General features: G+C 38.1%; 1 protein-coding gene across 1 annotated transcript in view; it reads left to right on the forward strand.

The window, feature by feature from the left end:
- The first annotated feature begins 3,084 nt into the window (after window positions 1-3,084).
- Window positions 3,085-14,598, forward strand: part of NDFIP1 (Nedd4 family interacting protein 1) — a 42,113-nt gene continuing 30,599 nt past the window's right edge. Inside the window, exon 1 of the mRNA XM_004686833.2 lies at window positions 3,085-3,355. Within this exon, the coding sequence (XP_004686890.1) occupies window positions 3,293-3,355 (63 nt within the window). The 5' untranslated portion in view covers window positions 3,085-3,292. The remainder of the gene's footprint in view (window positions 3,356-14,598) is intronic.

Genomic DNA, 14,598 nt, shown 5'->3' on the forward strand with positions numbered 1-14,598 from the left:
ATAGTTCAACACAGCTATAATTAACTTGCAATTTTATATTTAAAATAATGTCTTGGATATTTGTTTACTTACTCTGTTTCCTCGTGAAGACCCCAAGGCTCAATACTGTACCTTCTATATCCTGCATTTCTTTCCATGCACAGAACAGTGCTCAAGTTCTGTAGAAGTGTAGCTCTCAGGTTGCATTTTGGTTCCACCACTCATTAGCTGAGGAAGTGATACTAAGTTTTCCTGAATCTCTTCATCTGCGGAACGGGTTTATGAAGATGAAGGAGATGATGTACAGAAGGGCTAAAGACCCAGGAAGTGTTCCACAAATAGTAGTACTTATTAGTACATGAATTCTTCATTTGTAATACAAATGAAACTCCTAGTAATATAGTAGAATTAAAAGCAATAGTAAGTTAGCAGAAATGGAACTACATGATCCAGTTAGAAGCCTGTAAATATTAGCTGGAGACATTCAAGGTCTAAAATGAGATATTAGATCAATGAAGCTTTAAACAGATTTAACAAATACTTCTTGGTTGTTATTTGAGCTCTGTACTGCCTGTAACAGGCCTCATATGGATGTGAAAGACAGAAAACTACATGTATCCTGGAAAAGACTTATCCAAATTGAGGGAGAAAAAAAGGGGATACAGACATGAGTTATGCTGTTATTGTCCATAATATTTCTCTTCTCTCCCAGGGTGGATGATTCAGAGTCAGCAATTCACATAAAAAGTACTGCACATGGAAAGTATTACTGTTATTCTGTGGGGAAATAAGTTTCTAAGTGCAGCAATCTGAAATTAATAACTTTCTCTGTGGAAACTCTCTTGACAACATCTCATGATGAAGCCAAAGAGTACAATTTTTATGGCCTTGAATTTATCTTTGTCTGCTTGGCTTGCAGCAGGCATGGATCCATGAGTCAGAAATTCAGAGTGTTCCCTTCACCATACAGTTTGCTTGCCAACTGGAGGCCTTATAAGGCAGTGACTCAGTTTCTTAATTCACCAATTTATCCATCCACTGAAACCATGTAAATAATTTGTTTGCCTTTAAAGGCTTTGAAGAACACAAAAGAATAAAAGCCCAAATATCTATTGTTAACATAAGATATTTTGGTTTAGGGCATCAGAGAAAAAGTAGGAAAGGGAGATTGAAAGTTAGAGATGAACTTTTTTTTTTCCCAAGAGAAACTATTCCTGTGAGAAAAGTCATTATTTACATTATGATATTGTGTACACATACACGAAGTGTATAGCTACTGAATAGCTAAAAAATAATTTAGTAAAGATATAAATGGCAATAACTTCTTTTACACAAAGATTACAACACTGCAGACATGCATAATGATGGCAGTGGCCGATCCAATAACTACATGTGGCAGAGTGTACATCATTTTTATTTCTTCTTACATACATGGAAGTTTAGAAAACCTGGGCAAAGAAATCTGGATTTCTACTTTTCACTGACAAGAAATTTTTAAAATTAGACTTCCCACTCTTCCCATAAGACCACAGGGCAAGACATTTTTTGGAATGATTCACTGTACCTTATTACATTTAAGTGTTGTTTTCTGTATTAAAAACAGCTGAGGGATAGAGTAAGCTATCTACCATTTAGTTGCTCAGATTGGTTGAATTGTTCTTTCTTCCAGGAACAGAACTTAGGTGCTCAGATACTGGTAGAGAACTCAAAATGAGGAAAATAAATGCATACCATTGTTATTAATTACAGTTAGCTCCTATATACAGAACTCTCAGAACTCTCACAACTCTCACATCCGTGTTTTAAAATGAGGAGTTTAACCAAACCTGGAAATTAGAAGCTAAAATAATAGCTATATTTATATCAAGCCCTGCTTACCAACTTAGAAAGGCAATCAAAAAAGAATGAGGATTGCAAGAGGCTTGGAAGAGCAAATATTTTTTCTATGTTGGACAAGTGGATAGAAGCAATTTCAGATAACTGGCAGTGATAGAAAGATACAACAGACCTCAATGCCTCTGACATTTCGATACTGTGCTAAATGCTGTGGGAGAGATCAAAATATATAAAAGACAAACATTCTTGTCTTTCCAAAGTTTAGACCTTAGCTGCATTATAATGGTTAAGAAAGCCAGTTTGAAGAAAGAAGGAAGGTAAAGAGGGAGAGGGAGGGAACAAACTAGTTGGCTTAAAGTGTTTAGCTTCCAGCTTTATTAGTTCTTTTCTTTGGTAAGTATTTATTCTCTTAAGACATAATTTTCTCATCTGTGAAACATTTATCACTAACAAGCCAGTTATGCTTGCCTACTTTTACTTTTTCCACAAGTCAAGCTTGCTTCTCCCACCCCTTTACCCTTGTTCAGCTGCCTGAAAAGTTTTTACTTGGTCAAATCTTCCGTGATTTGCCTTTTGTGTGTGTCACCTCCGTAGTGAGCTTTTGTTCAGAAAATAGCATGTCTGTCTTGGAGGCTGAGAACCAAAGGACTGTGTAAAAGTGAGGGTGCTAATATTCTCCTCCTTAAATACTTTGAGATCCAAGTCGTCTTCCAAGATTTAGGGTCAGCCAACTATTTTCCAGTATAGGATCAAGCAGCAAGTCAGTTAGGATTTGCGGCCCATAGTAAAGCAAACAGAACCAGCCTGTTCCAATAAAACTTTATTTATGGTTACTGAAATGTGAATTTCGTACACTTTCCAGTCACAATGGAGCTACCGGATTTAGCTTCTGACTGACGGCAAGCAAGGTATAAGAACCGATATTCTGCAATCAGACATTAGCGATCAGCTCGCAGCCTTGTGAGGCTGTCAGTCAATCTCTTATGGGCGCCCCGACCTCTATAAACGAGGACGAGTTCCTGCCTCCCAGGCACCGGCGTGTGACGAACTTTAGGTAGCAACGCTGAGGGAAAGCAGAGGGCTTGCTGCGCGGTGCCCATCACCGTAATCTCCCTCCTACTAATTCTTTTTTCGGGGTGTCGCTTGCGTCTCCTCACTCCCGGAGGTGCGGGACCGAGGAGCCGACCCCGCCCCGGGCGGCGGCCCCGCGGGGCGGGGGTGTCGGCGCGAGGCGGGGGCGGGGCGGCGGCGCCGCGTCGTCGTCGTCGTCCCCGCCTCCTCCCCAGGGGCCGCGTCGGAGCCTTGGCGGCGGCTCTCACTGCCGGAGGAGAGCGGCTGGGCTGGGAGCGGCGGCGGCGGCGGCGGCCATCGAGACCCACCCGAGGCGCGTCCTCTTCGGTCTCACAGCGTTTCCAGGCCGCAGCGCGCGTGCCTCTAGCTCTCTCGCTCGCCCTACTTCCTTGCTGCCGGCTGCGCCATGGCGTTGGCGTTGGCGGCGCTGGCGACGGTCGAGCCGGCCTGCGGCAGCCGGTACCAGCAGGTGAGCAGCGCCCAGTCTCACTCCGGACCCCTGGCCTGACCCTGCCCTCCCTTCCGTCCACTCCAGCCCAGCTAGGGGCCAACTGGACGCCGCGGCTTAGCAGGCCGCGCTGGGCCTGGGCGGGCGCGGCGGGGCCGGAGCTCTGAGTCGAGGCCGCCGCGGCCCGGGCCCGGCCTTGCGTTACCTCGGGGTGGGGGAGGACTGGGGGGTGGAAAAACCTCCGCTCCGCCCGGCCGCCTTCCCCACATTTCTCAGGGCGGGTGGGTCCCCGAGTCAGAATCCGCAACCCTCAGGAGTCATCATCATGGTGGCAGTTCAGTTTTCCTGTTTCCACCTTTGGGTTGATGTCATTGGAAAGAAAGAAAAGAAGAAGGAAAAAAAAAGGGGGGGGGGCAAGCATGAAATGGAAAAGGAAACTGGGTGGAGAAAAAGATTAAAATCACAGCCGCTGCCGCCGACAGTTCCCCGCAGCGAGATGCGATTACTCAGGGTTTCAGAGTCTTTCGAAACCCATCCCCCTCTTGTTTTAAGACAAAAGTCAAAATGAAGCGAGAGGCAACCCGCAGTTTGCAGTAGATTTGGAAAAGGCAATGTTTCACTGAGGCGGTACCCCAAAATGTCGAGCTTCGGTGAAGGCGGCAGGGCGTGTGCCTGGTGTGTGTAGAAAAGCTTGGGAATGACGTTGAAAGGGATTTAATAGCCTAGCTGGGGAAATATATAGGAGATGATTGGATTATTATCTCGGGTATGATTTATAAATTGAGACCCGAGGGAAAAGAGTCTTTAGCCGGCTTTCCCTGGGAAATTTAGGCATTCAGCAGGTTTTTTAGAGAAATTTAACCCAACACTTCGTAATGGTGGGAACTGAGCCAGGTAGTAACTGATGTTGATTGGAACCGCAAATAGCTGCTTGTGTTTTGCCTTGTTTCAAATGCTTTCACTGTAATTTTCATGCAAATGTCGGTCGAGCTTTTATAAAATAAATGCCCTATCATAAATGATTTACAGTTTCATATTTTAGAAATAAGAGAAACCGATTCCATTAAACATGTAGATTAACCCTGGTGCGGCCAGTTACTGGTTTGTTTTGTTGTTATCAGTCTATGTTGTAATATCCGCCCTCCTCCAGCCTGACTCCTGAAATGACTGGTTAAGAATTTAGCCTCTTGGTTTCATGAATATGACCAAATTGTGCCAATGCAGTCTGATACTTAGGTTTCTTACAGCCTGGGTTCTAGCACCTATTTTTTGTATGACCTTGGGTAAGACTCTGGTTTCCTCCCTGCTTTAATAAATGGGAACGACAGGTGTCACATAACTGTCATGAAGGTGTTTGCAAATCAGTTGTATCACATAGTGATCGGATTCATTCTTTTCATTCTGCCTTGGATGAGGCAAACAAGCAAAAAGCTGTGGCTTTTCTTTGTACTGCCATCTTGAGCTCTTAGGCAGTGCCAACACACTGGAGGAATATCATGATTATGTATTCCTTGGTGTAGTGTTTAATAGCTTTAAATATGCAGAATAGAATTATGTCAGTGACAGGACATATTATATTATTTTAAAAAATAATTATTTTGAAGAAGTAATCTAGAAAAGTAAACAAATTATCTTCCTAGGAAAATTGCAAAATATGAAAGCCAAATAAAAATTTCAGAACAGAAACCTATCACCCAGATAACCTAAGTTAATATTTTTATGTGTACCCCCGTGCATTTATAGCCAGGTAAATACACACAAGTATAGATCAGTATACATGTATATAGATAAGGAAAGCTAATATTGATTGAGCGTTTATAGGCGCCAAACACAATACTGATTGCTTTATACCCTTTATTTCACATGATCCTCACAAAACCCCTATGAGGCAGAGCTTAATATTGTATAGATGACAAAGTCAGGATTCTAAGAAGCTTGGTAACTTGCTCAAGGTCACAGCTTCTAAGTAGTGATTACAAGGCTGAATATATACTCACCTACTTGAAACACAGACCTGGGGTCTAAATATAAATATTTATATTTGTAGATACATACACATACATGTGTATTTCTTATACACCCATACATAAGCTCATCTTTACATACACCTTGGGCCCTGATTATATTTGCACCTACTCGTGCTATGTATATTCATGCACCTGTATGTACAAAGGCACACAATATATAACACACAAAATGGATTCATATTTTAATATTTTGCATCGTGCTTTTTCATGTAGTATATGAATATCTTTCTATGTCAAATATTTTTAAAGTCTGCACAGCATCTGTGACTGAACATAATTTAATCAGTTGCCTGTTGGTCCTGTTTATAATTTTTTCCTTTCATCTTCAACTATTTTTTTAGTATAAACTTCTAGTTATTGAAATGCTTGGTCAGAGAATATACATATTTAAAAGGCTTTTGAATTATAGAATGTCAGTGAATTGTCCAGGCAACTTGATAGGAACATGATACTCTGGTTGTTACAAAAAGCCTTTCTGACTTCTGTTTGAGCTGGTTAATCAAATTGAGCTGGTCATCTTGCTAAGTAAATGTAATGGAAAGCTGTATGATTCATTCATAAATGCACTTTTTTGCTTTTATGGTCTTTTTATTGGTAGTTCATTGTGTGTACAACTTGAATTTAGCATCATTTCAGACTACACAGAAAGATTGGGCTCCTGGGTTCCCTTTCTGCATTTTGAAAGGAAAATGGTATGTTCACACATTGGGAAGCACTATTGAGAAAGGTCTAGGTAGGTCCTGTGTGAGAACCAGTGTGATGTTTCCATCTGAGTACTTGTATTGCTGTTTATCTGTTCCAGGCCCTGTTAGCCTTACTGGAATGGACCTTTGCCGATGTCATCAGTTTTGTCAAGTAATTCTAGAAATGTTTTGAGATATTTGGGTTTGAATTCAATATAAGTGAGCAGTGATGACCCTGCTATATAAGCATAAAAATGGCCTGCAGGACGTTTAGTTTTAGACTTGACTCAATTGCTTGCTGAAGAAATTGCCAGCATGCTTATAATCCTCACATAACATAAATTTCTATTATAGTCTGATGACACTGTGGAACATCTTTGGAAATTATATCTCTGAGAAAAGTTCTCAAGATTATAGAGGAAAGAATTTCATCTCTGACAGGTCAAACCATTACTTGTGTTCAAGTGTTTGATAAAGTCATGATCTTGGAGGAATGGGCAGGCAAATGGAGTCCATGTTATGTCTTTTAGTTTCAAATAAAATAAAGATTAAATAAGATGCCTTACCTTAGAGTGGTAAGTCAAGATTTTTAAGGTTATTTTGCTCTACTTGTGGCTTATAAGGTTGGACATCATAGAAAACTTTAATAAAAATATTGAGAAAATTGATAGTTTCTTTTTTATATAATAGTTTATTTTTACATCATTTTGTACATTTTTTTTTTAAATCTCAATTGTAATCTCCATGGGTTTCCCATCACCAAGTCACCCATGTGCCATCACCATAGTCCCGTGCACTTCCTCCCTCCCCCATTTTTGATCCCATTCTCCACTCCACCCATAGAATTATTTCTTTTAAATTATTTTTTAATTTGGTAAATATATATACATATAACTTGTCACTTTTGTCACTTAAAGTAATAGATAATATGGTTGGACAACCATTATAATCATCTTTGTCAAGAACTTTGCCTTCTCCAATCAAACTCCTTATCTACTAACCAAAGATTACCCATTCCCCCTTCCCCCAGCCTTGACAGCCTCCTTTCCCCTTTCTGTGAATTTGACTACTTTGATGTATTTGTCTTTTGTGTCTGATTTATTTCATTTAGCATAATGTTCTCGAGGTTCATATAGCATGTGTCAGAATTCCTTTTCTCTTTGAATAATATTCATTGAATAATATTCCATTATATGTATATACCATATTGTGTTTATTCATTCATCTGTGGATGGATGTTTGGGTCCCTTCTACCTTTGGATCATCATGAATAAAACTGCTGTGAATATGGGCATACAAATATCTTTTGAGTCCTGCTTTCAATTCAGTGGGATATCTACCAAGAGTTGGTTGCTGGATCACGTGATACTGCTACTTTTAATTTTTGAGGAACTGCCATACTGTTTAACCATGGTACGTGCACCATTTTATATTTCCATCAGCAATGTACAGTTCTTCTGCATCCTTACCAACTATTTTTATGTTTGTTTATTTTTTAATACTTAAAAGAACAGGTTTGTTAGAGAAAGGGACAGAAGAGTAAAGACACTTGTATAGACACAGTGGGCGGGAAGAGCTGCTCCAAAGGGACAGGCTTGCTAAGAGAAAGGCCTGAGTGGTTGCAGGCCGGCAGCCTCGAGGAGAGCGGCCTCTCCTGAGGGAGGTCAGTGATGAGAAGCCCTGACAGGTACAGGTCATGGCAGGCAGGAGGCTGCTGCCCTGAGGAGGGAGAGAGCTGGTAGAAAGAAGCGCCTGCATAGTCACAGATGGGCCTTTCCCTTTGGAGCAGCTCTTCCCGCCCACTGTGTCTATACAAGTGTCTTTACTCTTGTCCCTTTCTCTAACAAACCTGTTCTTTTAAGTATTAAAAAATAAACAAACAAACATAGAAATAGTTGGTAAGGATGCAGAAGAACTGTACATTGCTGATGGGAATATAAAATGGTGCACGTACCATGGAAAACAGTATGGCAGTTCCTCAAAAATTAAAAGTAGCAGTATCACGTGATCCAGCAACCAACTCTTGGTAGATATCCCAATGAATTGAAAGCAGGACTCAAAAGCAGGACTGCTGCCTGTTTATTTCTTTTTAATAGTAATCATAATGGGTATAGAGTAGTATCTTACTGTTGTTTTGATTAGCATTTCCTTAATGATTGAACATTTCATCGTATGTTCTTACTAGCTTTTTGTCTATCGTCTTTGGAGAAATGTATATTCGGGTCCTTTGCCCATTTTAAAAAATTGGTTGTGTGTATTTTGTTGAATTTTAGGAGTAAAGTTTTTAAAAATAGTATTATTTACATTTTAGGTTTATGCAATGAAGATTTAAAACGCATACAAAAATAAATGGTACAGTAAACCATATATACCCATCACTTAACTTCAAGTTATGAACAAATTCTTTCTTTTCTTTATACTTCCCACCACTATAGAGCCTAGAAATTATCTCATAAATAACTAAAAAAATTGTGGTGTGATGTTTTAAGCAGATATTACCACATGAGTATTTTGTGAGAACATTTTTATAATGTGTTTTGAATATGGACAGAATTTATGAATGTCAGGAGATGGGAACCTATAACTATTCTTAGTATGCTTTGTGTTGTTTTGTAGCTGTGATAGATTCTTGTTGATTTTCTTATTTTCTCACCTGGTCTACTGTTGACCACTTGTTAGGGGAGATTTAATTGATTTAATAGTTTTGTCTTACCCTGGAAATTGCAGAACTCCCTTGGCTTGGGTGTAAACCAATTGGCCAATTGAGCTCTTCTAGGAAATCCTGCACTGTGTAAACAGACGCCACCCAATGGTTTGCCTGCATATAACTTCAAATTACTTTTTTCTAGATTCCAATTATGTTATTTTAGGGGCCTTCCTGGTAGCTTAGGGGTTAAGGCTCAGCCCTGTCACCAATAAGGCCTGAGTTTTACCCCCAGCCAGGGGAGGTGACCCACTTATGGAGCAGCAGACCTCTTTTGTCTCACTTGCTGCTCTCCTTAGCAGTGTATTTCAGGGGATCCCTATACTGCTCTCCACTCTGGTGAATCCTCACCCTATACCACAAGTCTACATATAAACAAATAAATAAATCTTTAATAAAATAAATCTTACCTAGAGATTTTAAAAAATGTTTATTAATATAAAAAAAGGCTAAAAGAAATTTAAGTGACATCCTCTTTTTTGTTTTTAGGGCTTTAAAATAATTGATGTCTTAATTTGTTATTAGGTTAATTTTAGACAGTACTTCTGTTTAGTGGAACCATATTCTTGTGATATTGGAAGATGCTTATTTATGTAAAGCAATTTTTAACACGTTAATTGGAGATTAATGCAGATAATCAGCTTGATGGCCTTTTCTTCTTTCCTAAGTCATTTTTGTCACTGTACTAGACAATTGGTAAACACCATGCATTAAATTTATTTTTTACATACTTGTTGTAATTGCTTTTAGTAGCTGTATAGAGAGAAGTGCAGTGTGTGTTGTTCCTTTCACCAAGTATAGTAATAAAGTGTTACCACACATCTCTGCACACCTTGCTATTACAATTAGGCTGACTCATTTTTCTCAATAACACAGGTTTTATTAAATGTTCTAAATACTAATTCTAAGCTGATCAAATTTAAGAAAGTTTCTAATGAAATACTGTCTTACTGATTAAAAATGTTCATTTCACATGTTTATTATCTTTGACTTTTAAAAAAATTCATATATTGCATTATCAGTTATTAGTTAATAAGAGACTTAATGTCTTATGGATATCTTTCTGGAGAACAGATACTTTGTGAATAGCAATAAAAAATAAACATGTGCATAAATGTGACATTTAAAATAGAAGATTTCTTACTTTAAAACAGCACAGAACTCCATTCTTCATAGAGTCAAGCAGTGGTTTGTAAAGGAATATTTGCTTTTCATTCCTTTTTAGTCTTCCCAGAGGTGTAACTGTGGGAGTTTGGTGTTTGTCTTTAAACTTTTTCTTATTTTTGCTTTGCTTTAAAATTTTTAAAGAAAAAAAATTCTTAATGAGATTTTAAAAAAGATTTATTTATTTTAATAATGAACAGCTATATATCAGACACTTTATGGGGTGGAGTGGAGAATGGGATCAAAAACAGTGGGGGAAGGGAAATGCACTGGACTATGGTGATGGCACATGGGTGATTTGGTGATGGGAAGCCCATGGGGATTACAACTGAAGTGGAAAAATGCACAAATGTAAAAATAAACTATTATTTTATTTAAAAATAACGATTTACTTATGTACACAGAACTCAGGTATAGGCCAGAGGTGCAGGGGTGGTAGAGTATTCACCAGAGACAGAGTGGGGAGAAGAGCAGGTGACTGACGAAGTACACGGCTGAGGGGAGTAGCAGGTGGGTCCAGAGAGGTCTGCCAGGCCATGTGGATCACCTCCGGGCTGGGGATCGAACTCGCACTGAAGCAACTGGCTCACTTGCAGTGCTGTGCTTTAACCTGCTGCGCTATCAGGGAGGGCCAGAAATTTTATTTTTAAATAAACTTGTTTTTGTAACAACTTTAGATTTTCTTAGATTTTCAGAAATATTGGTAAAGTAGTACAGCTGCCATATATCCCAGACCCAGTTTTTCCTGTTAACATCTTATATTAGTATGGTACATTTGTGACAACTAATGGATTTGTATATTATTACTAACTTTATTCAGTTTTTACTCAGTGTTTTTTTTTCTATACCAGGGCCCCATACAGGATCCCACTTTACATTTTGTCACTGTCTCTTTGGGTCCCCTTGGTTATGGCTGTTTTTCAAATTTTCCTTATTTTTGATGACCTTGATAGTTTTGAGGAGTATTAGGTATTTGTCCCTATCCTCAGTTGGGATATGTCTGGTACTTTTCTCGTGGGGTCATGAGTTTTGGGGAAGTAAATTGCCATTGTCATCACATCAAGAACACATACTGTCAACACGACTTTTACTATTCTCCTTACTTATCTGACTGAAATGGTGTTAGTTTTCTTTACTTTAAAATTACTTAACCTCCCCTTAGCCAACTATATTATTTGAAAAGAGATCACTTAATCCACACTTAAAGACTGGGAGTTACATTTTGCTGGGAATATTTATGTAAATTACTTTGAATTTTTGTGCTTGGGATTTTAGTCTCTTGTCCATTAATTTATTTATTCAATCATATCAGTATTGACTCATTTATTTGTTGTGTTATAAGCCAGTACCACTTTAATTTGTTATTCAAACTGTTCTAGCTTTGACCATTGGAAACTGTCATTGGCACTTATATCCTTTGACATCATTGTGAGTTTTCTGAAGGCCTCACTTTTTGGCTGTAAACTCACCATGTGTATTTCCTGTGCCATTTCTCACAGAGAATGATAGTAGAAGTCAAAATCTGTGCTGACTGCTTCTGGAATATCATTGTTTCTAAAATGACAGAGGAAAGAAGTGTATGTGCACATGCATATGTATAAATATTTTCTACATTTTAATCATCGTACCTATATTAAACTAACCAACTCTGATCCATTGCCACATGGATTACTCTCCTGTCTTCACTTATAAACTCCCACTCCTCCCAACTTCCCTCATATGTACCTTACTTAGTGGGGTTTTTTCAAACATTTATAATGTGGGTAGGTTGTTTTGTCACATTCTGCATACTGGTCCTGGAAACTGACAACCATTTATACGTTTTTAGAATTTTATATGCATTGAAGTTCATTCTGCTCTGGTTTTGAACAACTGCATTTTGTGTTTTTTTTTTTTTAACATTTAAAAAAAAATAATAGGAGTGCTTTTATTTAAAAGATTTCCATTTATGATTTCTTTTTAATTCCTTTTAAAGACTTACTTGGAAAAAAGGTTGCCCTTCCAGAAGTTGCAAAAATACTATAAAGTATCTATTGCCCATATTCACTTTAAACATTAAAGTTTGATTAACAATGAATACAATGCTATAAAAATTGAAAGGACTACAGGTAAAACCCAAATCCACACTCCTGTCTTTATATAATTAGGAGCTTATTTTACTATGTTCTTGGTCTTTATTAAACTAGGTGAAATTCTGTAGGTGAGGGAGTCATCCAGAATGTAGTATTATTAATATTTTGAAACTTTCATTCTAAGAGCTTTTAGCATCCTACTTTTTGTATAACTTTGCTTTAGCAAGCAGTTTCTGAATTTTATAATGTAATCAGACTTCAGTTCTGATGGGTTTACTTTGGGCCCTAAATAGACATTGATTCAGGAGAATATAAAAGCTTAGTACAACACCTAATCAGTAATAATCCAACTTCTGTAATGAAGTAGTCATGTGACTGGGCATAAACTTGAGCCTCTTTCTAGGTTTATTTTCTCTTTTGTAAAATGAGGTCATTTGACTAGATAATTATGATGCCTTGCAGCTTCATGATTTTTTAAAAAATTTATTCATATAGAACTGGGGTACAGGCCAGAGATGCGGGGGACGAGAGGATTCACCAGAGACAGAGTGGGGAGCAGAACAGGCAGATCGAGGAAGTACACTTCTGAGGGGGGCAGCGGGCGGTCAGGAGAGGTCCTCTCCACGGGCCGGCGGGAATCGAACTCATGCGGAAGTGGCTTAAGCTTCCTAGCGTAGTGCTTTAACCCGCTGCAGCCACCAGGGAGGGCCCCATGATTTGTTTTTGTGTATAAAAATTGGGATCATCCCAAAGATTCAGCATTGTATTGATTTGGTAAATTTCTTTAATGATGAGTGAAATGTGCTTTAAAATGATGTTTAAAACAGGTGAGTTTTGCCAAAGATTTTTTTAGTCATTTATAATATAGAAATATAGAAATTTAAAAGAATGAGTCACAGAATTTTGTAATCTGGCAGCTGTTAAAGCATTCAGTTTATGAGTTTTCCCTTCTGATCACTCTAAGCAGACATTGTATGTCATGACAAAGGAAAACCCAATGCTTTTAGAAATCAGAAAAAGTAATTTTAGGTTCATAGTTAAGTCAATAATCTTTTAAAAGTAAGGAAATACTGAATTTACAAGGTTTTAAATATTGTAAATATTAATGTACAAATTTTGGGTTTTTTTTTTTTTAAACAAGCTAGCTCTTCGATTTCTGGTGTTTTTATTCACTACTTTTAGTAGTAATATTTTCATGAGTGTAGAAAGTTTGCTCATGTTACTATAGAAATAGCTTAAGTCTGATTTGATAACAGTAAGTTGTTATCTGCAGCCTTGAGAGTCCTATAAGCAAAATTTATATCATTTGTCCAATTTCATTTTTGGTGACTGAATTAATCCATCCAGGTGGGATTATAGTTATGTGATCTTGCTTGCTTAACAGCCATCTTGTCAGCTGTAACTAGATGAGTAGTGGGGGCTGGGGAGAAGTTAGGTGGGCATGAAAGGAAATCATTAACTTACTTCATATATTATTTTCTATTGTTTGAGAGATCAGGGTTAGCTTTTTATGTATTAGATAGGTTTAATGTAATGTAATCTATGTGCCATTTTAAAAGTTCACATTTCATTAAAAAATTTTAAACTGAGAATTTGTAGTTGTGTTTAAAAGGATCTCAGTAATCAGGCTATATTTTCAAGCATTGATTTTGTATTTCTCTTAGCAGTTTAATTATTTAGCTGTCCCTAGTTAATGATGTCGTTACTTCTGAGAAACTAGTTTCTCCCTTTTAAGTAATATAGAACAACTTTCAAATACTACAGTGATACTATAAAAGAATACTTAATGGTAAAAAAAATAATTCTACCATGTGAGTTTAAAAGTTTTTACTTCCCCCCTAAAAAGCTGTCAGGACTACCTGAAAGAAATAGGACTTTGGTGTTTTTTTTCTCCCCTATATTTTGGCTAAGTTTTCTGTGGAACTTACAATTTTGTAATAAAGTATTTTAAAAATCCCTCTCTCTTCATTATTTTCAAAGTGTTACTTTTTTCCCTTTTTTTATTTTATTTTTTTTATTATTTTTTTAATTTTATTTATGTATTCATACAGAACTAGGGTACAGGCCAGAGGTGCAGGGGTGGTGAGAGGATTCACCAGAGACAGAGTGGGGAGTAGAACAGGCAGATCAATGAAGTACACTGCTGAGGGGAGCAGCGGGTGGGTCAGGAGAGGTCCACTGCTGCGCCATGGAGATCACCTCCGGGTGTGGGATCGAACTCATGCGAAGTGACCTTAGCTTCTTAGTGCTGTGCTTTAACTGACTGCGCCCAGGGAGGGCCCTAAAGTGCTACTTTTACACTTGTTTTAGATGAGTACAGAATTCTTTGTTTTTTCAAAACTTGTATCTTGGCTTTAAAATGTCAAATTACAGTTCACCTAACATTTATCAACTTAGGAGCCATTTGTACTTTACTAAGAGGAGGCATTTAATAAATTTCTCACTTGCTTATTTAAATACTATGGGAGGCCCTCCCTGGTGGCTCATTGTGTTAAAGCAAAGCCCTATGAAGCTGTCTGAAGCCATTGCAGCACGAGTTTGATCCCTGGGCAGAGAGTCTGCCCACATGGTGTGGCAGACTTCTCCTGATCCCTCAGCAGTGTACTTCACACAC

This window comes from Condylura cristata, unplaced genomic scaffold (genome assembly GCF_000260355.1).
Source record: "Condylura cristata isolate star-nosed mole 26May11 unplaced genomic scaffold, ConCri1.0 scaffold00021, whole genome shotgun sequence".
Classification (NCBI taxonomy): Eukaryota; Metazoa; Chordata; class Mammalia; order Eulipotyphla; family Talpidae; genus Condylura; species Condylura cristata.